At 38.6% G+C, this 27,202-nt stretch overlaps 1 protein-coding gene across 1 annotated transcript in view; it reads left to right on the plus strand.

The window, feature by feature from the left end:
• Window positions 1–27,202, plus strand: part of diaph2 (diaphanous-related formin 2) — a 346,460-nt gene that overhangs the window by 168,654 nt on the left and 150,604 nt on the right. Inside the window, exon 21 of the mRNA XM_019364462.2 lies at window positions 22,745–22,846. Coding sequence (XP_019220007.1) covers window positions 22,745–22,846 — 102 coding nt within the window. The remainder of the gene's footprint in view (window positions 1–22,744; window positions 22,847–27,202) is intronic.

Consider the following 27,202-nt stretch of genomic DNA (forward strand, 5'->3'; position numbering starts at 1 on the left):
GTCAGTTTGCACTTGACTTGCTGCACAACCGCCGATCTATGATGATAGTTTTTATTGGATAAATTACAGTTTTACGTATTTAAAGTAAAGAAACAATAATGCATGTATTGTAGTAGCTTCTAGATTTTACTGTAAGAACATGTTTGGATGCTTCCTAACATGACTTTTGCACAACTTGTGTTTTAGACTTCATAACTAATACAAGGTATTAAAAATGCACAGGGAACACAAGCAGTTTTGTGCAAGTGCTGATGTTGTTTAAAACCTTTGTTCTTTATTGTATTGAAGATTCACAGATGAAGCGCTCACGTTCATCTCTGTAAAGCCTAGGTAGCCCCAATTTATCAAACCTCACCGGAACATGTCAAACTTCATTCAGTTTTGCTGCACAATGAAAACTCATCATTTACCAATCAATAAATCTGTATAGCTGAAGTCAGATGTGGGGATGATGAAATATGAATTATGAGTTTGCTGAGGCCTTCTTTTTTGCACACATCCATCATTGTCAACAAAATGAGTCAAGCAAATATTCAATTAAGACCTCAGGGCTCCATTCCTAATTCATTATTCTGGGGTTAATTTGCAACTGTAGATTTGTCTTTTGTCACTTTGAGGCTAAGAAAGGATGGTTAAATAATTACTCTCACTCTTCATCATCCTGGAGTCCGTGGCAGCGTTCTTTAACTTGGTTCTTACCAAGTTCTTGGGGAATTTATAGCATATAAGTTACTGTTAAGATGGCACATTTGAACCATGAGTACAAGCATTTTGGAGAATTATACTTACCTCAGGTCATGTATTTAATTTCACCTAATGGCACACATTACTTATAGATCCTTTAAAAAAAACAAACACATCAGCAGTATTATTTAGCTACAACACTAAATATATAAGTCCAAATCAAATCTTAAATTAAATTCCGGCCCATATTGTGCTCTGTCCTCATCACATTTCCAACCCCCAGAGCACAGAGGTGAGAGCCAGACTATATGCTGCTGGCACTTGCAGTGAGCTGTGGCGCTCGCAGCTGCTGCAATGCAGGATGACGGTAGGATGTGGCAGGTGGCAGAATTCGGAATAGTCTGGTTGCTTTTTCCTGATATTAGACGTGAATAGTGTGTTAAATCCTTTCTTTAATCTCATGCTAACATTGCAAACTTCTAAAATTAGCATTAATGTAAGATCAAAGAGCTTTTAAGAATTTTAGAAGAAAGTTTTTTTTAGTAACATCTTATAATTCTGTGCATTAATGAACATGTATGGGTTAGGGTTATGTTGCAAGTCCTAGTCATAATGCGAGCCAAGCTGTCCATCAATCTAAAAAAATCCTCTTCTATTAAAAGTAATTTTCAAATTTTGTGTATCACTGAGTGGGTGATACTAGTGTGAACCACATTATTGTGGAAACTTGTGGATCATTCATTCTGCTACAAATACAAATACTGAGGTGACACTTATTTAATGCTGAAGGATGGACACACTGTCACTGTCACAGGGCAACATGTTTTTAAGAAACATTAACAATGGACTCATTTCTATGCATAAACATTCATGAAGTGCATTGACCCTTTTTGGTTGACCCCAGGTCATTACCGTGTCCTCACCTCTTGGTTTCTTATGCTTGTTTTGTATAGAAATTCCCTCTTATTTTCTCTCACACATTACCAACACCATCATAATAGGCAGGGTTTCTGCTCAATAGAGTAAATGTGAGTGTTAGGTGCTGGGTGTCTGTGTTTTCCCAAATGTCACTTAATGACCTCCAACTATTTCTGTTTGGCAACAGAATAACAGAATAACTAGCAACCTGTCGGTAATGGTAAGGAAATAAAAACTACCAGAGGAAAACCCAATGCCAAAGCTCTAGAGCTTTATCAATAAAATGTTGTTGATTACCATCTGAGATCAGCACGAGCAGTCTTTTGAAAACTCGTTCACTTCTTTAATACTTACTTTTACATGTAATATTGTGGAGTTGTTAGTGATTAATTTTTATTAAAATGAGTTAAATGTCTGTTTAGTTGCTACTGATATGCTTATTTTGTTGTGTTTACATGTGATCTCAATCTGAAAATGTTTGAGTAGATTTTTAATTACTTTAATTTAGTTTTTGTTGATTTATTAAAATTAGCAAGATAAGTAGGATGTTGGACAAGATAAAGCAGAAACTGGTACACTAATTTTCTACGTCGTCATTCACACTTGTATGTAGTTGTGTGCGTGCGTGCGTGTGTGTGTGTGTGTGTGTGTGAGAGAGAGAGAGAGAGAGAGAGAGAGAGGATACAGTAAAGACTGTTGTGAAGAAAAGTTAACCTTTTCAGTAGATATGTTCACCTTTTCCAATAGTACCTGCAGCATCCTAGCAATTCACATTAACTTGCATATTGGTAATTTTGTGGGCAGATATTTTCTGTGCTTATTTAAAAGACTGTTTTCTGTGGTCTTTTATAAGTAATACTAGTAGTAGTTGTTGTAGTTGGAGTAGCAGAAATGCCTTCTTTTGATCCAGTCTGCAGTTTCTTACCTCCAATGCCATCTTGCATTGAAAACTCTTCTCCACTGCAGAATTTTTAGTCTTGCCTCAGGCTACCATGCAGACAGGTCCAGCTCACTGATTGCCTTTTCATCAAGGGGGCGGAGGTGTGCGGTGAGGAAGAGGTGAATGTCGCACTGAGTGGCAAGTGGTAGGGGAGCCCTGGGAGAGCCATTGGCTGACAGGATGAAAGTTAAACACTGGCCTGTGGTTTTGTCTCACAGCTGGAGTCAGCTTGTTGCCTTGGGGCAGGGGCCCATTTTATTGACTAAGCTGGTACCCCTCACCTTCCCAATCCCTGTTTCACATGGATTTTTCTTGGCCCCAGCCAAGTCTTAAGAGATGCCCATGTGTTATTGATTTAAATGTTCACCTTTGTAGACAGCAAGAAACTGTATTCTGCTTTTCAAATTTACCATTTTCTGTCAGCGGTGGATTTAAGGTTTCTTGAAGCTGAATTTCTATTATCTATTCTTTCATCTGAAACCAGAGGGGCCTCCAGTCCCAGAGATCCACATTCCATGATTAGTCTTACTACGAATACATATCAGTCCTATGTCCAGCCAAGAGGAGGGATCATCTTCAGTTGAGCTTCTCACTGTGTATATGTCAACAACTGTCACAGGCAATTTGGAGATGTTAAAACAAGCTGATTGTATTTCACTGCTATTGTGTTAATGCACTATAATACGCATCGGTAGATGGGTTTGCTTGTTAGCCTGGGCACCCACCAAAGGTTCATTAATCCATAGGGAGATCAAAATGACAAGCACTGGTGGAACTAGGTTACCGTAGCACTATCCGCCCACCATAACACAGAGTTTGTGGCACAGATGGACCAGCGGAAGTGCGTAGGTGCAGATCGCGCTTCTTCTTCTGTGCAGACACAGTGCTGGTGATGAGAAAAGGGAGCGAGAGAGAGAGAGAGAGACTAAGGACTGGCTTATTTTCCATGTCTGTCATGAAGAGAAAGTATTGCAGGCTATAGCAGCAGGAGAGTGCATAATTATGGTTAAGCACTTTCACATACGATAATAAATTTTTAACTAATGTTAATTTGTTATCCAGAATGAACAGATATTAGCCTAACAACAGAAAGCTACAAAGGAACAAAATCTGCTACTCAAAAAGGTAAAATAACCTCTTAGACCTCAAAAATGTGACTAGTGTCACAATATAACAAGCTTGGTACATTCTCACTACCATGATTTAAATGTATCTCTTTCTTTTCCTTTGTTTTTTCCTTTATCTTTTTTCTTTACCTGTAAGGTCCCGATTGGGTACCCCTGGCAGTCACCAGTTGCTAGGAAAAAAAGGCAAACCAGCCCCTGACTGAGTAAAGGCCCATTTATGTGGCAAATTAGTGAAAAATGTGTATTCTGTGCTCGGTTGGCGAATGGTAGCAGGAGGTCGTTGAAAGTTGCCTGGTTAAACTGGTCACACAAAGGTATGTAGTGCTGCACCGAAATACTGAAGAGTTAGTGAAACGGTGAAAAATGTGTGCAAAATAGTTCCTCACTCCTGCAAATAACATGCACCAAAAGATGCAATATTTACAAAGAATTTGAATGGTGTCCTTTTCCGGTTTTCCAAGTTTAGTTATTATTAATTCCTTGTAGGCAAATAGTTGTACACATTTGCAGCCTCCATGCAAACTACAGGGAATCACAATCTGCTAGCATCCAAAATAATCACAAGGAAGTTATTGGTGGAACATCATTTTTCCAAGTAGGTCCGTCTTTTTGCAATAGCAGCCGACCTCCATCAAATTGCTCACATATCAGCCACTGGAAGTTTCCAGGAAGTCACTCTAGACCTACATGGCTGAGGCAGCTTAGATTTATTGGTTAATGGCTGTTGCGTATTTTAGTAAACAAATAAACAACTGAGATACTTTGGGAACCTTGGTGGCCTCTTTAAAAAACTTTGAAGACATTCTGATTTCATAATACTTATAAGTCTCTACACTGATAACATTTAGTGATAAATGTTATCGAGCATAATGCCATTGTGAACACTGTAGTCTTTTTATGTGTTTTTTTTTACAGTGTTAAATGTATTTTTTCTTAATGTGTTGACACAGCATTGACATATTTTACATATAGCTGTTTCGTTTGATTTTTGTTTGAAGACTGCTGTTATTTTGTCTCTTCTACTTGCGAAATTGGCATGTTTCCAGTTATTGAACTGGATCTGTTTGATATAGCACTAAGCCTGACATTTCAGCTGAATCCACTGACTCTGTTTGCTTAGTCTGAATGTTATTTATAGCTGTTTCGACTCATTAAAGTAGATTGTCCTACAATATTTTATACATGTTCACAGCCGAGATTTTCATGGAAATTGAGAGAGTTCCCAGATTTGCTGGTGTAAGGTCTATTTATTACTGAGGACAGTCAGCAATGGAACAACAGTCTGGTCGCATTGATGAATCTGCATTGTCATCTTATTAATACCCCAACACGGCCAGGGCGGCTGCCATGGATTTTCCATCTAAATGGATTAAGCTTTCATTTCTTACACCTAATCACAAAAAGAGGGGTGAGCATAAAGAAAACATGATGATGGTCTATTCATTGTACTTTGGATGACCCTCTTCTTTTTTCGGGAGCTCCTAACAACAGATCAGCTTGTCCTTATCGTTGTTACCTTATGTGTATATATGATGGCTTTGCAACTTATATGTATCTATCACATTTTATATGTTTCATCTCTTGTGTTAGTCTGGTATATGTTTTTGTCAAAGTTTTAAAAAGTTATAATTAAGTTAAAATTAACAATTGTAAACAAAGAAAATTACCCTTCTCTGAAACATGAAGTTTAATGGAAAGAGTGTGGCAGTGTGTGTCACTGACACTGCAGGTGGGGAGAGAGTCTACACATGAGCACACTGCACACTCAGAGTTTCAGCTTGACCTCTGCAATGTCACATGTTACCAAGATGCATCTTGGCAATTGTCCTGCACTGAGGGGATTTGTGGAAAGAAGAAGAGGGATGAGAATGGAGAAAAGGATAGGTTGTTGGAGTCAGCCCCGGATTTATGTGCCTGTAACAGAGCCATTTATGAGGACACAGTTGCCCCTTTTCTTCAGGGGGAGTTGCTTGTTTGCCTCAGAAGCTGCTGTGCAAATATTAGCCGTCGTGGTGCACCTGCTACCATTGCGGGATTCTCTCCATCTCTCTACCCTGTAACAATATACACTTCATTTGTCAAGCACACAATGGTAGACAGACACACAATAAAGGGGTATTTCAGCAATGGCTTGGCCCTGCATTTATTCCCTGACACGGGGTAAACGGTGATATGACCTCCCTTCCCCCATGACTGGTGCTGCTTTGCTTTAATCTGGGGTAACAGGCGTCATGCACAAGGACTGGTCACTAACAGACCACAATAGTCATAAGGAGATGACCACTGGTTGCCAACACCGCAGACCTCATCTACATATGGCTTTATAACTCATGAAAGACATCATCGTGTTGGGGATGGTAGATGGCAGTATGCATTTGTTGATGGAGGGATTAATCTCATTGTTTCCTTATTCAGAGAGCTTTAAATCCAGTTAATACCCCCTTTTCTCATAAATATTTATTGTTGCATATTGCTGAACTATGCCGGCCCTGTGTTCCCCACTACTGAACTATGACTAGTCCGACTTTTTCTCACTTTAAAGACAGATATTTTATCATTTTCTTGTGAATGCAGTTGTTAAATAAACCTCAAATGATACCTTTCACTGCTGTGACATGTATAACATTTTAGTTGACCAGTTTAGAAAATCAGAAGACAGATGATTTCCACTTAAATTAGATCTTAAATAAATGATCTTTTAATGGTTTTGTAGCTCGCAATGTGGCTTTAAGCCAAACTAAATGATGCTTGTAATAAGTTGCGCGTTTGTGATAAAAGCTAAAAGATGAGTTGTAATTTACAAACTAATACACGGACACAAAAGAACCAAACAAGCTTGTTATTTTAAAACATACACAGAAAACAAACTGAGTCTTCAAAACCAACTACCTACATATTACATACCTAGAAGACGTAGATATGTTTGCAAGTATATGTTTTTATTTATGTGTTCCAAAATGTAGACGGTGGGTGGGTGTGCCGCTGTGTTGCCAAGTGTACCATAAACTATAATATCCAAACAACATGAAACACAAAGTGTTTATAGACCTCTTTGTTCTCTTCGGTCTCACTCTGTGCAGCTGCCCTTAGTGTGCCCTCTCTTCTTTTTAACATATTGCTTTGTGCGTGTGTCTGGGATGTGCACAAACACACACATGCCTGCAAACACAAACACCACTACCCTCAGCTGCACACAGACGGGGGTCCCTGGAGTGGGCAACAATTACTGCGTGTATCATTGCTTACTCATTATGTCTGACAGGCCACACCACTCTGCGCTCCCTGCTGTCTCCCGCGCATTGCCTCCTGCATCATCCTACTTCCCAGTGCAAACACTAACGCGGTGTGGTCGCTTGTGCAGGTCACCGTCCATTCATGCAGGGTTTCAGTGAAAGTCACAAGGTGTCAGTTTACTTCTCGTACTTAATATAATAAAGCCTTTTTCCTGCCAAATACCTATACAAACTATTCAATAACTATTTGTCCTTGGATTCTTTAAACAGATTGGTTATTATGCTGCATTCACCTTTATATAATCAAAGGCTATTGTTTGTAGTACTGAATATGTGATTAGAAGTCCACCAGCAATAAAATGTAAATTAAACTACTTATTTTAGAATTGATTTAAAGGTAAAGGTGTTACCTTAAGAAACCCTGTAAATTTGAATCATATTGTGTCAATCCTCTAGTCAATAGATTCTTCAAACAGTAACATAAATTATCAACAGAATTGGCTAAATGTAATGATTATATATAGCTTTTTGTAACTAGATACTGCATATGTTCAGATGCACTGGATATAGGCAGAAAAAAGATGCACTGTGTGAATTGTAGGGTTTAGATTGACGTTAATGCACAGAATGCAATAAAGCCACTTACACTTGGAAAACACCCCAGCTGTTGCCGAAAGTCACAATTTAATAAACCTAACAATGCCGTGTTGTCTTCAGAAAGCAGACAAGATGCGTCCCACATACAAACAGCATCATCAGCCTGACCCCACCTTCAAATCACAAATACCACTGGTGGCAAGAAGAATCCCCAGGGTGACGGGGTCAACACCACCTGAAAGGCTTTTCTTACCTTTTTTATGCTCTTGCAACTGCAAATACCAGAAACATTTCAATCACTCATGGTGTAAAGCTTCTGATTATTCTGGATTACAAGCATAGTATTGCTTCTGCTTGCAATATATCGCCTGAAGTTAATCCCAACACACTTTTGTCAAACAAGGGCAAAATGCAAATAGGGAGTCAAGACTCCAATTAATTGGCCATAGATATGCAGCTACATGAAACCATTATTGAGGAGCAAATGGCTTTAACTTTGTTTCTAATGTAATATAAACTTTAATTAATAAAGTGTGTGATGAAGTGGAGACTTATCAAACAAGCCCTGTGTCCATTAAGGGCCCTAAACCCTCACAAGGCAGTCTTATTAAACCCTGTTTCAAAACGTGTTTATGAGCCCCATGGAGAAAAAACAGGGAGAAATGCCGAGACATGAAGAAAAAGAAATGAGTTTGTGTAATTAGTGAAAATTAAGAGCTTTTAATCCAGGAGGAGGGATGGTAGAAAGGGAAGTATGGAAGAAGAGGGAGTTAAGAGGGAAGTATTGGCATGGTGAGATGGGTGGGAGGGACTGTGGAACTAATGCTTAGCTTACTTTTGTTTGCCCCTGAAGAAATGAGCCAGGACCCAAAAGCACACACCTAATAAAGGAACTCATAATAAAAATATGGTTATTTTTGTAGGGGGCTTTGAAAGCACAGCTCCCTTCACCTAGAGGAGCCCTTTGTTGAAAAACATAGTAGGGCCTCGTCACATTTTTGTACCCAGTCGTGGGGTTAGATGCATATTCAGTTTCATTTCATAACTGTATCTGAGTATATGATTTGATATTGTGAGCTGTTTCATTCCCTTGATTTGGAAGTAGATCCTATTGCATTTTTTAAAATTCTGTAGATAAAAAGTCATTTTCTATTAAGCTAAAAAAATAATCAGTTTTATATGCGTTGGTGTTCCTACAGCACCCGTGCACGTCTTTATCTCAGTTGAAGGCTTCTCAGACTTTATATTATCTACAGAAATGTTATTTCCTGGTCCGTCTGAGGGTGGCATTTCTTTGCTCCATTTCATGACATACATCGAGACGACGTCTGCTGACAGTTTCTGCTTCACTAGCCCTGACCTTCTAAAATGAATCCAGATGTTTCAAGTGATGGACAGAAGAAGTGAAGACCGAGGGAGCAGTCATGTTTTGGAGACAGGGTGATAGTATTACATTAGATGGGAAAGTACAGTCATTCTCCCATCACGATTTTCACTGCTACAGAAAATAATGCAGACCCCAGTCAGCGGGGCAGGCATGACATACGTGAGTTAACAGTGCTCATCTCGGTCATCCTCCTGTCCAGATGTGATGTATTTTTCATACCTCAGTGAAATGTGATATCTTATTCTTTATAGATGATTTAGAACTCTCATTGAATAGATCTGGATTTTTTCGATATATTTACTTTGTTGAAATATATAACATGAGAAATCTAACTCTTTTTTTCCCTTCCTTTATTTTTGCTTTGATGGATAAAGGAAAAAATAAACTCCTTGTTTTACATCCGTTCCAGTCCAGCTTACAGCAACAGGCAGATGGTAAATTCAGAGTTAACTGCTGACAATTACTTTATCCGGCATATGAGATATACAGCCAACACATATTCCTGTTGAATTCCTGCCCAGACTTCAGTGCAGCGTGTTTTGTCATTTTGTGATTGTCCCACCCTTTAAGCAACAAGTAATACACAGCTTTGTTTTAAATGAAGATACTCAAGAGAGAGATTAATCAGCATTAAACACCGGGACACGTACGCATATGTTTTTGTGTTTAACTAATATTTTTTTAATCTCTATTTAGACCAGTCTAGTGGCATGTTATCGTTATAGTTGTGAAATGATGACTATTTTTTGTTAAAAAATTGTTTAGAATTTCTGAATTGCATTCATTATAGCCTTTATAGTTAGACATCTGTGGTCGGTTGTTGCTCTAAAACACCTACTACAAATAAAGTTGAAAGGAATGGCAATTTACTGGTTACATTCAAGATGGTCTGCCATTACTGTAGACTGTGTTTGTAAGTGAAGGGAATGGGGGTACATGTAATGTATCCACTACCTTCCACTATACACTTTGTTCTCTTGGGAAATGAAGCCAGTGTGGGCTCCTTTTAGATCTGTGGAGTCCCATAAGGCAGAGGCCCATGAATGGCCAATGGGAATACTCTGTGAGCTCCCAGCTCTGATAAGAAGACAGCTACCTACAACAGAGGAAGAGGATGGACAGAATGAATGAGGCTGGGAGACAGTGTGCAAGAGAGGAAGGTGCTGCCATTATTTAAGGGAGAACAGGTGAAAGTGCTTTGTTTTAAAAATGAGCCTAATTAAAACGTGTGGGATACTAGCCTATTAAATAAGGATGGCATGTATCATGATGATGGCATAAACACATTGTATATATATATATATATTTTCATTTGTTCTGCAACTTTGACACACTCACACAGACACATGCACAGGCAAACGCTATAAACATGGGGACATTTCATCCCGCATCTGATGAAATTGGTAGGCAGAAAAGGTGTTCTGTCCTTCAGTGGTGGCCTACTTTGAAAGTTAAATAGAAACTATTGGAAAAATAGAATGCCAATATAGTACTTAATATGCGAGCATATCAAGCTAGTGCAATGCTGTGGAGGCACAGCTGAGAGGAATATGAAACTCCCGGGCCAGGTGCTTGGTTCCCCCGAGACAGTAGGGACCGGAGGGTTTGGAGAACAGAGGAGGTGTTTGAAGTCCTGGAGGACGGTGCTGATTGTGGGTGGTATGGGAAGTCATAAGTTGCAAAAACACATGCTGCCACCTGGTTGTCTGAAATAGGCTGCAGATAACTGGTTGCTGCAGTTATCTGAGCCTGAAATGCATGTGCAACTTGGAGGTGTTGCAGATTCATTTTCTGTGTTCTTGTTTGAAGTTCTTATGAAAGAGGATTATAAATTTTTCAGACTGCAGAATTGGAACTGTCCTCTGGATTCATCCTAAAATGAAGGAATGCCATTTATTTTTATGTGTGTATATATATATATGTATATATATATATATATATATGTACTTCTTTTTATGTTTGTTTGTTTGTTTTTTTGAAGTAAAGGTATTTGGAAAAATTAGATACCGAATCCAGCAAATATCAGAATTAATGCAAAGTAAGTATAATTTATGCACCTTAGTCATGCATTTATCCATATATTATAGCTCTACCATTGGTAGATCTATAAATCAAAAGTATGTCTATAGAGCTATTCGAAGGTAGCGGGAAATGAAAAATGAGATGCTGGAAAATATCTATCTATCCATCTATAGGCATAGGCAGTCAACTCTGAATTCCATGGGTTACATGGCTGGCATGAGTCTTCTGTATATCCCCTTTCTCGATGAATCTTTCTCCACCTCCTTCAATAGAGGATTTATCCATTGCTGTTGATTCTGTGAACCTCTACTTCTCTCCAGTCCCAGCACTCCTACAAGGATCTGTGTGAATCAAGCAATATGGTTGGAAGCAGAAAAGGAATAAAAAATGGGAATTTAATCGTGGTGCACTTTTACTTCACATGAGTCTTGATCAGTAATACTTTCAAATTCTAAAAATGTTCATTCTTTTGTCTGTCTGACTTTAGAAAAGTCTCTGAATTATCTCATGTTAAATGACTGTATCATTCCAGAGAGCACACTATAACGCATGGCAGTCACACCGCTCAGTGTCGTGAAGTAATCATCAGTACATATTTTGCTACAGTACATGTTGATTCACGTGGACGCATTTCTCAGGTGGAGCCCAACAGTTCAGAGGCTGCTTAGTGAATGACAGCAATAACCGTTCAGAGCAGCAAATTGCTTAAGCGATGTACTTACATGTCAAAGCACCACAAACCCTGCCTTTTAAAGCCGTAATGGCAGTATTTTAGATTTTTACTGTGGTTTCACCAGAGCACTATCTTAAAAGCACATCAAATGTAGAAATATCATTTATTTGGAGGTCGAAAAAACTGTATTGTACTGTGCCGTATGTGCAGTTGCCCTGCAGCTTTCCCTTGTTATACAGTGACAGTGTGCTAGTGTGTGGTTTGAAGTTTGATATTGTGTTTTCAAATGTTTCATATTTTGCAGCGTACTGAATGCTGAATACGATATGTTATGCACACCATATTAAGCATTCAAAAGTTGCACAATGGAATAAACAGATTATGTGTATTAGTGTAGCATCTATACGAATGTGTATTGCTGACCTTTTCTTTCATTTCAACCCAGATCTGTCTTCTTTGCAGCTGGAGAAATGTCATTGTGATTTTTTTATGATTTTTTTGCTTCTATGATATGTCTTGGCAGGATCCAACAATTTTTCTTTGACATGTATGCACTTATGCTTTAATATGTCAGAGGGAAATCGAAACATTCACAAAATCTACCTGACAGCTGCCACTTGGCTGCAGATAAACATCTGGTGCTCACACAACCTGCTGTTGTTTAAGGCTAGTAAGGATAATGCATTTTGTTGTGAAACACTTTGGGAATTTGCATTAATCTTTTGTTTTTTGATCGTGTATTCCAGATGCAGCTATTTAGGTGCATTTTCTTTTATGTGGACATTTTTATTTTTTTTGCTTCGAAGGTTGTTACCGCCTCACAGAAGGAGTTTTAACATAGACTCATGCTAACTTGTATCAATAAAGTAGTTCAGAAGATATCAGAAAAGTGATAATTGGTGTGCTATACATTACCTCTGCTTTGGCATGACTAATTTTATTAGCTTCACTAATTGCATTCATGCAATTCTTAATTTAGAGCATCATGTTACAGTAACTTCAGAGTGTACCAAAATAGTGAATGTGTACAGACTTAAATTATTTCAGTTTTATTAGTCTTTAGTGGAGTGTGCTGATATAGATTGCCTCCTACAAAGATAGAGGTTGATTGTGAACTGAAGGAAAGGGCAACTACTAAAACTCGAGGTCAAAAGCACGGTCTTTATTAGTTTCCTAGATTTGCTCATACACTTCACTATACAAGGAAATCTACACTTAGTGACTTGCTTGGTGCTTCAGCAGCCTTTTTACTGCCAACAGGTCAAGACAGAATCCCATCTGAGTCATCCAGGCTGCAAGGTAGCAGCAGGACTCAAACACATCATAATCAGACCAATAAGAGGTGAGCTGCACTTAAAGGGTTTGTGCCCCTGCAACAATAGCCCTAATTCTACTGCAGAATCCAGTTACAATCACCCGACTGCAGTCATCAGATGTGGAGTGCCACAGACAAAAGCCAGCTTTGCATTGGGGCTCTAAATTCTTACTTTTTCCTACAGGGCAAAGCCAAATCTGTTATTATCACTCATTAAGCCGGACTAACCTGTTTTTATCCTTTCTCGCTAAACAAAGGTTGGATATGATTATCTGCACTGCATAACACGCAATGTCAAGGCCTTCATACTAGTTAGCCAAATAATTACAGGTTATAAGCTTTTGATGGCACAAAATTATAATAAGGAACCTTTCAATTATATATAAAGGTGTCCATTTTATATGTGTATATTTACAGATCAGCTCTCTCAATACTCAGTCATTAAACTCTCCTTCTGTTGCTCCATGGTGTTTTTTTTTAGTTCCTCCTCACAGTTATGCTTTTTAGGTCTCTTATGGATCCTGTAGTGGCCAACAGCATGGAGTGATTTTACTAACAGAATGTACCACATGGCCATACAATATCCTTTGTTTGTGTGTAAGCATGTTACAATGCAGGCTTTCCGAGTACCAAAAACAGCAATATCCAGATTGCTCACATTTTTCATTTTGACTCTCCTGGTATCTTATATGTTACCTGGTTGTTTCTCATTTTGCATGTGTTATTACTCCATGTGTAATTAGGTGAATCCCAACCCAGTACTATATTTAAAAGTCTGAAACAGATATAAAAAAGTAGCAGCATGATAGTTGTTCTTATTCAAGGATTAATGCTGTAGGAAAACAACACACACTACAAAATATAGTGCTGAAAATAAAATAATAAGTGTAGCTGGATGCAATCATTACACAATGGTCATCATTCGGTGTTAGCAGGTAAGAGGAGACATCAGATGAATCAAAGACAAAAGCTACAGATATATAAAGTATTATAAATATAATAGAGTGCAAGGAGAAAAGAGGAGAAAGAGAAATGATCCTTGTAAACCTCGAGGCAGGTGAGGAGCTCAGCAGCTGTGGTTTTGGGAGTTTAATGTAGTTCACGACTGAGTGCCTCTCTTTGCACTCATGTTCTCTTTGCCTCGATTTACCTCCATTCTCAGATGCTGCGTGGCGCATCTTTAATCAGGGTATGTCTGCTTTCACACCTTCACGTTCCCACAACATGCTATTCTGCAGCTGTATGAAGAATAGCTATCAGATAGTGACATGACTGAAACTGTAAACATGTAGCTTTGAGAAACTATACGCTTGTGTGTACGTATGGAAGGGGGGAACACATATACATTAGTGGCAACCACATAACCAGCTGTCTTTTATGTAATAGGGATCTTACAATTACACTGTATTTTCCTGCCCCTGTGCTGATTGCCAAGGATAAACCTATTGCTGTTAACAAGCGTGAAGTCAAGCTGCCAGGAAGAGAAAAAGTCATTTCCCCCTCCTCTTGTCCTCATCTCTCTGCAAACCTTGACATTTTCCAGCACAGAAATGTGAAGTATTTCTTAAGTCCTTTCACGCCTCAGTAGACAAATTGGATCAACCTATCGGTTAACCTTCACAAGAAGAAGAGATAATACTTGAGCGCATTTCTTAAAAATAAAACATAAGCATGGACGTCTTTTCCTTGTTTGACAACCTTTCATACACCAGTCTTCTTACCATTTTGCTTAGACATATGTTGCCTGTAAGTTTGAGTTTCCTGTTTTTAAGCAGTAGTGGTTACAAAGAGAGCTTAGAGTTGCATAGGCTGATCTGTCATAATGTTTTAGCCATTAGTCTAAATGCTATAGACTTTTTACAAGTTGCATCTTGATCCGAGGACTTGAAAAGAAGAAGAAGGGTATTTCTTGTCATTTCACGACAGGAAGTGTTTTGGTATAAACCTCATGGTCAGCTGGCTCCTGTTGGTGTAGATGCTTGCATGTTCTCCCTGTATCAGTGTGAGTTTTCTCCAGACACTCTAGTTTACTCCCACAGTCCAAAGACATGCTTGTTAGGTCAACTGGTAATTCGAAAAATTGGGTGTAGGTGTGGAAGCAAGTGTGACTGGTTGTCTGTCTCTTTGTGTTAGCACTGCAGTGCATTTGTCCACAGTGTACTCTGCCTCTTGCCTGATAGGGTCCAGATGGATGGATATATTCATAGTGTCACAACCTAAGCAAAAGCACACGCAAATGCAGTAAAAATGTAGTTTACAATAAAGATGCCAAATGCCCTGAGACAAAATGCAAATGAAAATAAAACACTTTTTTCTTCCTTGTTGAGCATCCTATTTTCATCCTGAAATAATGAACAAGCAATCACAAAAAGAAAAGAACTGGGGTACCCATGAGAGAGAGAGAAAAAGGGGAAAGAATAACTGCTTTATAAAGGGGGAAAAAAAGACAGATTATGTTCTGTCAGCTGACAAATGTACAAAATGCAACCCTGTCGAATATACTCAGAAAGTAGGACAGTCACTGCGCACACAACTCAAGCGGTGTTTTTCTGTATTAAACAGTAGAAATCCCAGAAAACAAAGAAACAAACAAAAAAGTAGTAACTTAAAAAGCACAATTAGTCTTTGTGCTAGAAGAATGCATTTTATTTCAATGATGAGACCCTAAATGGAGTGCCGAAGCTGCAATTTGAGTATTCAGAAAGACTCAAATGATTTTTGCTAAACATTTTATTTATTTATTTATTAGTGTTTGATGATAAACCACATTTCATTTTATACATCTACAGTAAACAATAAATCCTACATGTGAATATGACAGTCATTGGTTTAGATAGGGCTTTTTTCTGCTGGTTTTGCTTTTTAAGCATCTCTCTGAGAGTAAAACTGACATCCATATTGTCTTGTAACCTCCAGTGAGACAGCCCACAAACATCTTTCCTTGTATTTCTTTTAAAAGCGACCAACAGTACAGGTGCACGTCCTAAAATCTCCAACTATTTCAGCTTCTTTAAGCGTACTCGCTGGGCTTGGTCCAGTGCAGCATTGAACCGGTGGAGGTAATAGAGACCACAGGGACATCAGTAATCCTACCAGTTGTCCAAGGAACAGCCTTAGTTTCAAATCTCTATTCTTCGTCCCCCTCATAGTCATACAAGCTGAGCTTCAGCGTCGTCTCCTGAATGCTAAAGTTTGGACTGCGTGACAGGGTCTTAAAGAGACGGCAGGTGCAGTCATTTGGACCATCAGCTAGTGCCTTCCCACCAGCGCCCAAGCGTATTGGGTCACAACAAAGTGCTTTGGCATAACCAGAGAATGGTTTCTCAGAACTGATTGGATGTCAGGCTCAATCCATTCACTGCCCCCAGGAGCATGTCTCCATGACCAATTTAAGAGAAAGAGTTGGAGCCTTCCCACACTCCCCTGCCTGTGAGAGAGGGCAATAGTCATTTGTAGATGTGTGCAGATTAACTACACGTGTTAAAAGGCTACACCAAGCCCCAGGTGACTGACAGTGCTCAGAGTTACTGATTTGCGGATTTCTTTTTCTCAGGGTTACTTTGTTGTTGTTGTTTTTTTTTTTTTGTTTTGTGTAGTTGATGGTAATTTTTTACTGTATGTTTTGAACTGCACCATCATTTCTCCTCCCTGCATAAATATAATCCTCAGTATATTAGATGAATTATTGACTGTGCTAAACTATGTGCATGCTTCCAGTTTGGATAAGAGTTTAGGTAAATCAAACTGACACCATCTGTCTCTGGATTCATGACATCTTTTGTACTCTTAAATAGATCCTAGATATACCCCCAAATTACAATAATACACTACCAGTTAAGTATGTAATTATAAATATGTATAACCTTGTTATTCCTGCTTTAACTGACAAAAACTTACAATTTTTATGGGAAATATAAACCATTTGCAGAAGTCCAGGGCACTAAGGGAGATCTGTCTTGTCTCAATTGGAAGAGGAGGTGTTTTTCTCCCTGGGCTCTGCTCCAGGCCCAGCTGCATACCTTCCACCGTGGGCTTAGCCTCTCCCTGCATACTGAAAACATTACTGGCCATAGGTCAAAGCGTCACTCTGCAGGACTCATCCTGCATTCTATACACACACCTTTTATTTAGACATCTTGGATAATCAGAACCAGATGCTTTCAGATAGTAGAGCCGATAACTCTAGAGAACTATAGTTAGCTTGAAAACTCATATCGTCATTTATGATTCAGGGTGCGCATACATATTTTCTGGAAGTGTGTTTTGACACAGTGGTGTGCTCACACTAATATTTAACACCCTATCCACGGTTACCATCATCATAATCATTATTAGCCACTTCCCCCACTCCCTGTTATCATTAGGCATGATGATGATTGCATGGTTGAGAGCTACATCTACATCTCTCTCTCCCACCCAACTGCAGCTTCATTCTCATGGCTAACCTTGAGCTGAAGAGTCTTTCTAAAATAAAATCATCTTCAGCGTTTTAGTTATGTCAAGGTTAGAACCTAGCAAAGGAAAAAAGAGCTTGAATTTGTTCTCTTGTTGCTAAGAGATTTGGTTTTCCCAATGCACAGGGAACAATTGATCTAATAAAAAAAGAGTAAAGATGTATATTCATGCAAATGTCATGTGTTAATCGCAGTTTGAGTATTCTGTTTTAACAATGTTGAGTTTTAATGGGGGTTGGGGCTTTTTCGGAGAAGTGATGCGTTTTCATGGTCCAAAAGTGTGTACTGGGGGGGGTTGGTATTCACACAGTGGTTTGACTTTGGCTTTGAGAGTGAGACATCTGTGTAGCCTTCGTGTATTAGAGAAACTTAGTCATGGATTTCATTGGTCATATGTTAAGTTTAATTCTTGAGTGTGTGCTCTGGTTTTTTTTGTTTTTTTTCTGTTTTCTCTAATTAGCAGCTGAAAAGTCTTTATCCTCTCATAAGACATTTAACTGGGCTCCTGCTCATTAAGATTTAGTCCACAATTGATAAGACAGCAAGCATGAATTGATGCTACCTTCACTGTATACATGCCATTCACCCCACCAAAATGTTTTACAGAGTCATTGTTTTAAACGGAGATGCTGAACATGAAAGGAATTTGCTGGCTACTTTGCGCTCTATGTACACACCACGCCTCTGTGGAATTGTTTTTTCTATGACTGAGGCCAGTGACTTTTCCTCAGAATCCATCTCCTTTAGACAAACTGGCAGCTCTCCAGTAGCTCAATCCTCAGTGTGAGTCCCTGAGATGGAGGACAGGGCACATGTTTGCAGGCAGATTGCACATTTGAAGGAATAAATTGCTTTGTAGAGGACCAGACTCCACATTGCCTGTTCCACTCTGTGTTCTTTTGCCTTTAAATATGTTTGTTGAAGACCTGTCATCTGCAGTTTTCTGTTATTTCTTTTCAAGGCCCGCTTATTTTCTGGTGACTGGTGCTGGGGCTCAGCCGGATGGTCTGTGTCCGGAAGTGAACATGTGGTAGTGTTTAGCTTTGTAATGCCCTGGGTTTTATGGACGTCTTGAGGGAGATATTGCATGGAAGGCACCCAGGATAGTGTTTCTGGGCCAACAAACAGACTGGATATCCAAGTGTTGGAGAACTCTTGTTATCACAGAGTTTCCCAAGGGTATACCTCAGTCCAAGGCCCACAGAGAAGGCTTAACATGGAAGCCAAGTCATCTTTAATAAGCCAAGTCGTTTTTTTTCCTGCTCAAACATTCACGTATTTTTTTCATTAAAACCTCTATCAATTTGGTGACTCCTTTTGGCATGGAGCAAGCTTTAACTCCCCCTCAGTTAATGTAATGTGTTACAATTGCAGTCACCAGAGGATTCTCTTCATGTGGTTATGCTGGCGCCAGCAGAATTTCCATGTGTTTTGTTTAAACATGATTTCAAAACATTTCCTCCCCGACAGTCTTCTCAAATCTTTTCAGCCTTGTAAGTTAAGATGTAACAACAAATCCATGTGAATTAAAACTACTTTTAATTCACTCGTACATTTTCCATACTAAACTCGCACAACCCATGTCATGTCAAAAGCATTTGACCCTGTTGTTTGCCTTGGAGAACAATGTGGCCCAAGAAGAAGCTCCCTGAAAGTTGAGCTTTAGATAGTACAGTAGGGTGCAAATTTCAATAAACATTTCTTCCTTCTTTCATGAACTGAGTGATGAAAAATATATTCCTCACCCAGTCCATCGCCCAATTTTACCAAATAACAATGAGTACATGATTATATTAGTTTTTAATTAGAATTCTGTTATCACTACGTTTTCATCTGACTGCCTGACACAGAAATAATGTATCTATGTGATAGGACTCCATTGTACACAGAAGCGAGGAAACCAACAAGCTGCCAAGAAACCTCCAACATTGTTCCCGCCACAAATGGTGCTTCGCTGCATGATTGCTTGAAAGATTCCATTAACAAATATAACTGTGTGCATGAAAGATGTCATTGTTGTCAAAGTATTACATTTTAGCCACTGGGCAAGTAATAAAACACGTCTAAATATTGACACAGAGTTTGATCAGCTGCTGTGGCCCTACGCAGTTATGCAGGTTAAGCTTTCTTGGCAGAAAAGGAGTCACACACATTCCCAAAGTGGAATTTTGGTGGAAATAAAAAGTAAAACTTTTGTCAAAATTTAACTTTGTCTCAAGCCATGTGGAGTTTGGAATATTTAGTAAGTATCTGACAGCTCCTGTGTTTTGAACACATGTACAGAACTTCTTTATTGTTGCGGCCAACCATCTGGTTATATGCCACCTATAGTCATCCTCCCCACACACCTGGGACTCCAACTAGTGTGGCAGCTTGAATGTGTGCAAGCCCTCCAGGGCCCATCAGTCCACATGCAGTGCCCAGAGGAAACATGTGACATGTGGCATAATTGAGTCAGCCAGCAAATACTGTTGCAGAAATCAGCCTAGTGATGCCACTACTCAATGCCCAGTGGGAGAGCTCTGAGCTGTATAGATGGTTTCAAAAAAAATATATGCCTGTTTCATATTATAGAGGGCACTGTTTTTATGTTTAATTCGATACAGCACAAGGCCCTTGGGAGTAGGGTAAAGACAGCTAAGGCACTGACCAAAATGGCCGGGATCACCTTGCTGAGAATTTGAGGTACGGAAATGAGAGATTCAAGAGGCCGTGTGGAAAATATGGAGGTTGAAAAGAACACTTTGGTGCCAAAAAGCAGCCTGCTCATGGCTCAGTTTGCTCTCTGTCTATGGGGCATTGTTTCCTCGTATTTTCATTTATTTATTTTTTTCCTCCTCCTCAGATTCTTTGTTCGTGCCACATAGGAAATGAAGGATGATTTCTTTGTTGGTTACTGGCCCTGTACTGTATATTGGATTTGTTTTTTTAACTCATTAACATTTGTTTTGCATCTGTTCTCTTTGAGGAATACAGACGTTCTGGCATGACATAAGATAGATGGATAGATGGATAGATAGATAGATGGATAGATGGATAGATGGATGGATGGATGTTATTAATTATTTTTAGTTACTAGTAATAGTACAGTAGTACAGTACACTAAAATACTTTAGTTATTTAATTACTTTGTAGAACAGTCATTTATTACTTTTGGCTTTTTCAGTAGTGCTATTGCGTTCCTCTTAATTACTTGTAATTGTTAATAAAGGTACCTTCCTGGCAAAGATTAAACTAAAACACTATCCATTAAAATATTGAAATAAAGTGGGATTTTCTTTTATGACATTAACTTAATTGCAAGTATGTATGAGGGTTGTGCCTTGTGTAAAACACTTAAAACACAGCCACTAATGAATTGGCTAACATCCTCTTCCTAAATGCATTTATGAATTCTCAAGTCCCACGTCTCACCCTTTCTGTTGGCATGTGCACACTCGTGTATTATATTGCAAGTTAAAGTGCTGTGTTCTACAGCCTCCTGAAGGATCATGCTATTATTTTGACAGAAAATCAAACCATAATACTTTGTGTAGCATTTGTATTATAGTTACAGCGTTTTACCAATAGTAAACAACTGCATCCCAAATGTCATGTGCGTCCTTGAAAGCACTTGAGTTAGGCAGGTGCCTTTAGCATTCCTTCTTCTGGCTGCCCAGGAGATGTTGCTTCTTTGATTCTTTCTTCAAATATGCAACCCAGCGCTGAGGGAGCGGATTGTTTGTTCTAGATTTCCTGGGAGACTCCCACCTTGGGCTTAAACTGAGCAGTTGTGATGATTAGCAACAAAGTGTGCTGCCTCTCATAAACCACTGGGGGAGAGCGAAGGATCTAAGGAATCTTCTTTCTCATGTTGCTGCATCTTCATTCTGAAAAGTCTCTCCTGTACTGTAATTACAGTTTCACAGATTTAGGTGGACACAGGTGTTAAAGTTGTCTGACAGTGCACCTGAATTCCACCACAGAGGCTTATTTTGTATGAATAAAGTAGAATTACGTTCAGTATTAAGTTCAGTATTAGCACATTCTATGTGAAATCTCACAGCCAACTAAGTTATTAGGTACTTGTCTTATATTGTGGACTTTTTGGACATTTGATAATTTTGATAGTGCTGCCTACCGTTATGCTATTTTTCCCCAGCTTCAATAACATAGTTGAGACAAACATTAAAATGCTTTGATCATGAGCAGATTTCTTCTTTCTGAAACACATCTGAGCATTTAAAGTCCAGCAGGTGATAAATTCATAAAAATAATTCATCATGACATTTAAAGAGTTTAGTTTGCCAAACAAAATTAAAAAAAAAGGGCAGCATGTGTATAATTCTGTCCCCTGCAGGCACTCATGTTTTTAGACAAATTCGGTGTTACTGCAGTACTGTTATTGTGGTGTTTCCCCAGTGTGCAGACTCAATAATCTGTCCATTATGAAAACATAGGGTCTCTTCATTCTTAGACAAATTCGTCTATTGTGTTCAGTCACAGACTTAATACCATTTTTGGGGATTTGTGGGGGCTAACACAATTATCTCCCTGGCTCTAGGAAGTTGACAGGCAGGGCCTAAGGGAAGGAGCGGTGCTTATCAACCATCTACCCACTGTCACAATGACAAAAGTGTTGGCACATGCAAATGAAGATAGGAAAGTTGTCTGCAAGACTTTCCTCTGATGCTACAGATGATTATATTGCATATTATGTAGTTCCACTTTTATGTTTAAGGTTGCTAACATCAATCAGTTCTGCCTATCACCAACCTTATATGACATATGTTAAGGACTGCAGAAAGCAATGCATTCAAATCAGTTCCACTGTAGAGTTGCCATATATTGCTGCTTATGTTTATAAAATGGCAAAACCACACACATTTGTTCACATTTTTACCTATTGAAGGTTTATTTATTTAATGTAACACATTTAAAACCGGTGTGACTGTTTCTTATATATTCAGCCATTTATTTCAGATTATCACATTAAGTGTAGAATACATCACAGGCTGATCAGTTAGATTACCTGCCAAATGTTTCAGCAGTAGCTGATTTGCTTTTGCCTTTTGTCTAAAGAAAAAAGATGCAGGACCAAAATACTACTTTCCGGGTACTGAAGCAATGGTTTTTAATTGGTTTATGCCATCTGTTGGCATCTAACGCATGTTGTCCTGTACGCTTACTTTTTAATATGCATTGAGATTCTAATGTATGTAAATTAATTATTTTTCTTTGTTTTGAGAAATGGTGGAAAAATGTTGTTTATTGTCATTTAATTCTTGCTTTAATACAACGGTGATAGCAGTTAGCTTCAAAATTTTGGTGAAATAGTATGCTCTTGTCCCCAAAATATCTTATGTTATGTATCTATATAACTACGTATATAATATTTCTTTTTTTTTCTTGCAGTGAGAAAAGACCTGAAGGATGAAAATGAAGAAAAAGTGCCGCAATTTAAGAAAAAGGCAAAAGAGCTTCGTATCTTGGATGCCAAGACTGCACAGAATCTTTGTAAGTAGATGCAGTTATTTGTCCTACAGAAATGAACCATAACCATAACTGCATGTACGGATGGTGTTTTGTTGAGTTTTTTTAATTGGTATGTAGTGTTTTATTTGTGTCCAAGCCTTTTGATTTGTAAAGCACATTTTTGTTAGAACTGAATACTAAAATTACATGTAGGTGTTTAAAATCACTTGTGGCGGTGAGTAGCCTGTTTACCTAGTACAGGTGTATTAACTCACCTTCCAGGCTTCTTTTTATTTTGTTCTTCAGTTAACATGCAAATGATCTAGAAAAAAAAACAGACAAAACTCCTACTCCTTCTTCTTAAATAGTGTGTGTGCTTGTTAGCATATCTGCCTGTCTGAAAGATTTGGTATAATATAGCTCAGAGTGACAATGTAGATAATAACACCTCAACAAATATGAATGTCACATGTTAAGATTATGCCAGTCAGTTGGTGCCTGCTTGTGTAGGCTCTCTCTACGTACTCCAGGACATGTGTGTTAGGCCGTAGGTGTGAATGTGAGTGTGAATGAATTGTATGACTAGCAGTCTATCCAGTGTGTATCCTGCTTTTCGCCCCATGACTCCCAGAATAGGCTCCAGTCCCATGATGAAATACAAGTGGTTAAAAAAATGGATGGATGTTTAGATTGCAGTCCACTCATTTGTTTACATGTGTCTTTTACACCATTGTTATTTAAGCAGAAAGGGTGAGAATTGTAAACACGTGATGACATATTCCATGAATAGAGATGTGATAAATTACTTAAATTTGCTTGATTCATGATTCTGTCATTGCACGTCATTGCATCCTTGTATGGACTGTGACAATGTTGATAGGTGCCACTGCCATCTTTTATTATATAACAAGCAGATGGGCTTTGAATTTGACAGGAGGCAAAAATAAGAGTGTAGAAAACCTCACCTTCAGGAAGGAAATGGGTTGGAAGCATGTTGTTGTACTCAGTTATGCAGCTCTCCTGAGCCGCATTGACACATACTACAGCATCATAGATCATATTCTGTGCGTGCCTCTGAACCATCTAAGTTCCCTTTACAGTTTTGATGTTTAGTAGTTTTGAAGGTCCAGTGACTCAGATATGTAGGTAGCTGGATAGCATGAGTGATTGTGATGTAAATACCATGTTATGTATTGTGGTATAGCAATCATGCGTACCAAAGTCATTTGAACTTACATTAAGCTTCATGTTGGCTTTTGACTTTAGGGTCAGCCCAAATTAGAGAAATTAACTTTTTGATTATTTGAATGTACATATGAATCTTGTTTAGGAATCATGAAAAGCTGAAAGCTAGTAAATTGTTTATTTGAGGAAATTTCAATGAAAAACAAACATATGTTCTTTAACATTACGTATTTTAAATATTTTAAATACAAGAGAGAAGTTGACCAAAGTTAAACTTACTACTTACTACATTACTACTTAATGTTTAAGAGAATTGTTCATTACAGTGGCCTGCTATTGTACTGAATGTATACATCACATCTTGCAATAATGGACAGAATAAATGCAAGCAGAATTTGTTAGGTCTTAAGACTTGAATGGTTTTGCATAGACATTTTTTGGGGGGTTGCAGTTAATGTATAGAAGCTTTGACATAGTGTAGCCCTAAAATTTTAAACAATATATATATATATAAGTGACAAAAACATACTTTGGCAGGTATTTGGCCTGCCCTTTGAAAGCAATCCTCACCAGAAGTTGGGTTTAAATCTTTAAAAATATGAACAAGTTGTCATGAAACGGCTGTGTGCAGCAGGAAGGAAAGGACCCAAACGCAGACTCATAGGCGAAATGTGAACTCAAAACACAGCTTTATTTGCTGAAAATGGAAAATAATACAAACAATACTGGGAAATAATAAGAACTAAACACACGAGGAAGCACGCGGAGAGACGCACAACCGTGAGGGAGATCGTGACAGAGGACCGAGGGAGACGCTGACATAAATACATAGAAGGATAATGAGGGACGTGAGAACACACAGGGAACACAGCTGACATGAATTAACATGACGCCACACGGGAAGCAAAACTAGACACACCGAACGTGGAAACAGAAGACCTTCGCAATAAAACAGGAAACGGAGGAGCGTGATACAGGAGTGGAGGAAAGGCAGACGAGAGGGAGCGAGGGAACATGAGGGTGAGAGAGGAGACATGACGGGCTGGGGAAACAGAATGGAACACAAGGAGGGAAACAAGACGCAAGGGCTCATACAAGCACATAAACACAGGCACACAGAGGGAGACACAAAGAGCAAAGACACAAAGACACACTAATAATCCAAGAAATAAACAGGGACTAAAAAAAACTCAAAAAAGAATAGCTAAAACTATAAATGAACCTGAACATAAACCATAATACCAAAATATAGTTCACTTTGACAGAAATCTCCTAAGAATATGCTAGCCTGAAACTGAATTTAATACCACAGGTTTTCAATAGAACTCATAAAGGCAACGTAAACATATTTTTAAAAATAAGGCTTACACTATAGTTAGTTAGCTTACTAATAATAATTACAGTAGCTTGTCAAGACAATGTAGTACAATTCATATAAATTTTAATCTTATTCAGTATGTCAGGTGCTTCAAGAGTAGTAAATCTCCTACTCAATATACTTTCCCAACTGGAACAAAAAAGTACTCGACACAATATTTTTCTCTCTTTTATCGCTTTTCTCTGCAGCTGTTTGTTTTTTTAACACAGCTTGTGCACAACGTAGCAGCTGTATAAAAAGAATTAATAAATGGAAAACCTACATAAAATGCATACTTTTTTAAATTTAAGATTAGCAAATAAAGCTGGATTACACAGGCAGGAAAATATTAAAATATAAAAAAATATTAAAATATATATTTTATATATAATGTTTAAGAATTCATATATTAAAACGGCATGATATATGTACCAACTGGTTTCTCAGTGAAGAGTTCCTGCAATTCTGCTTAGAACTAGAAACCATTGAAAACCAATTGTTTCCACTTTTTTCCAAAACTAACTAAAATAATGCATGCACGTACACAGGGTTCAGTGCTAGGACCAATTCTATTTACATTATACATGCTTCCCCTAGGCAACATCATTAGAAGACATAGCATAAATTTTCACTGCTATGCAGATGACACGCAGCTCTATCTATCCATGAAGCCAGGTAACACACACCAATTAGTTAAACTGCAGGAATGTCTTAAAGACATAAAGACCTGGATGGCCGCTAACTTTCTGCTTCTTAATTCAGATAAAACTGAGGTTATTGTACTCGGCCCTGAAAATCTTAGAAATATGGTATCTAAGCAGATTCTTACTCTGGATGGCATTACCTTGGCCTCCAGTAACACTGTGAGAAACCTTGGAGTCATTTTTGACCAGGACATGTCCTTCAACGCACATATTAAACAAATATGTAAGACTGCTTTCTTCCATTTGCGCAACATCTCTAAAATTAGAAATATCCTGTCTCAGAGTGATGCTGAAAAACTAGTTCATGCATTTATTACTTCCAGGCTGGACTACTGTAATTCACTATTATCAGGATGTCCTAAAAACTCGCTGAAAAGCCTTCAGCTAATCCAAAATGCTGCAGCAAGAGTACTGACAGGGACTAGAAAGAGAGAGCATATTTCTCCTGTTTTGGCTTCCCTTCATTGGCTTCCTGTTAAATCCAGAATTGAATTCAAAATCCTGCTCCTCACATACAAGGTCTTAAATAATCAGGCCCCATCTTATCTTAATGACCTTGTAGTACCATATCACCCTATTAGAGCACTTCGCTCTTGCACTGCAGGCCTACTTGTTGTTCCTAGAGTATTTAAAAGTAGAATGGGAGGCAGAGCCTTCAGTTTTCAGGCCCCTCTTCTGTGGAACCAACTTCCAGTTTGGATTCGGGAGACAGACACTATCTCTACTTTCAAGATTAGGCTTAAAACTTTCCTTTTTGCTAAAGCATATAGTTAGGGCTGGACCAGGTGACCCTGAATCCTCCCTTAGTTATGCTGCAATAGACGTAGGCTGCCGGGGATTCCCATGATGCATTGAGTTTTTCCCTTCCAGTCACCTTTCTCACTCACTATGTGCTAATAGACCTCTCTGCATCGAATCATATCTGTTATTAATCTCTGTCTCTCTTCCACAGCATGTCTTTCATCCTGTTTTCCTTCTTTCACCCCAACCGGTCGCAGCAGATGGCCGCCCCTCCCTGAGCCTGGTTCTGCCGGAGGTTTCTTCCTGTTAAAAGGGAGTTTTTCCTTCCCACTGTCGCCAAAGTGCTTGCTCATAGGGGGTCATATGATTGTTGGGTTTTTCTCTGTATTTATTATTGTGCTATCTACTGTA

The sequence above is a fragment of the Oreochromis niloticus genome, linkage group LG2 (assembly GCF_001858045.2).
Source record: "Oreochromis niloticus isolate F11D_XX linkage group LG2, O_niloticus_UMD_NMBU, whole genome shotgun sequence".
Lineage (NCBI taxonomy): Eukaryota > Metazoa > Chordata > Actinopteri > Cichliformes > Cichlidae > Oreochromis > Oreochromis niloticus.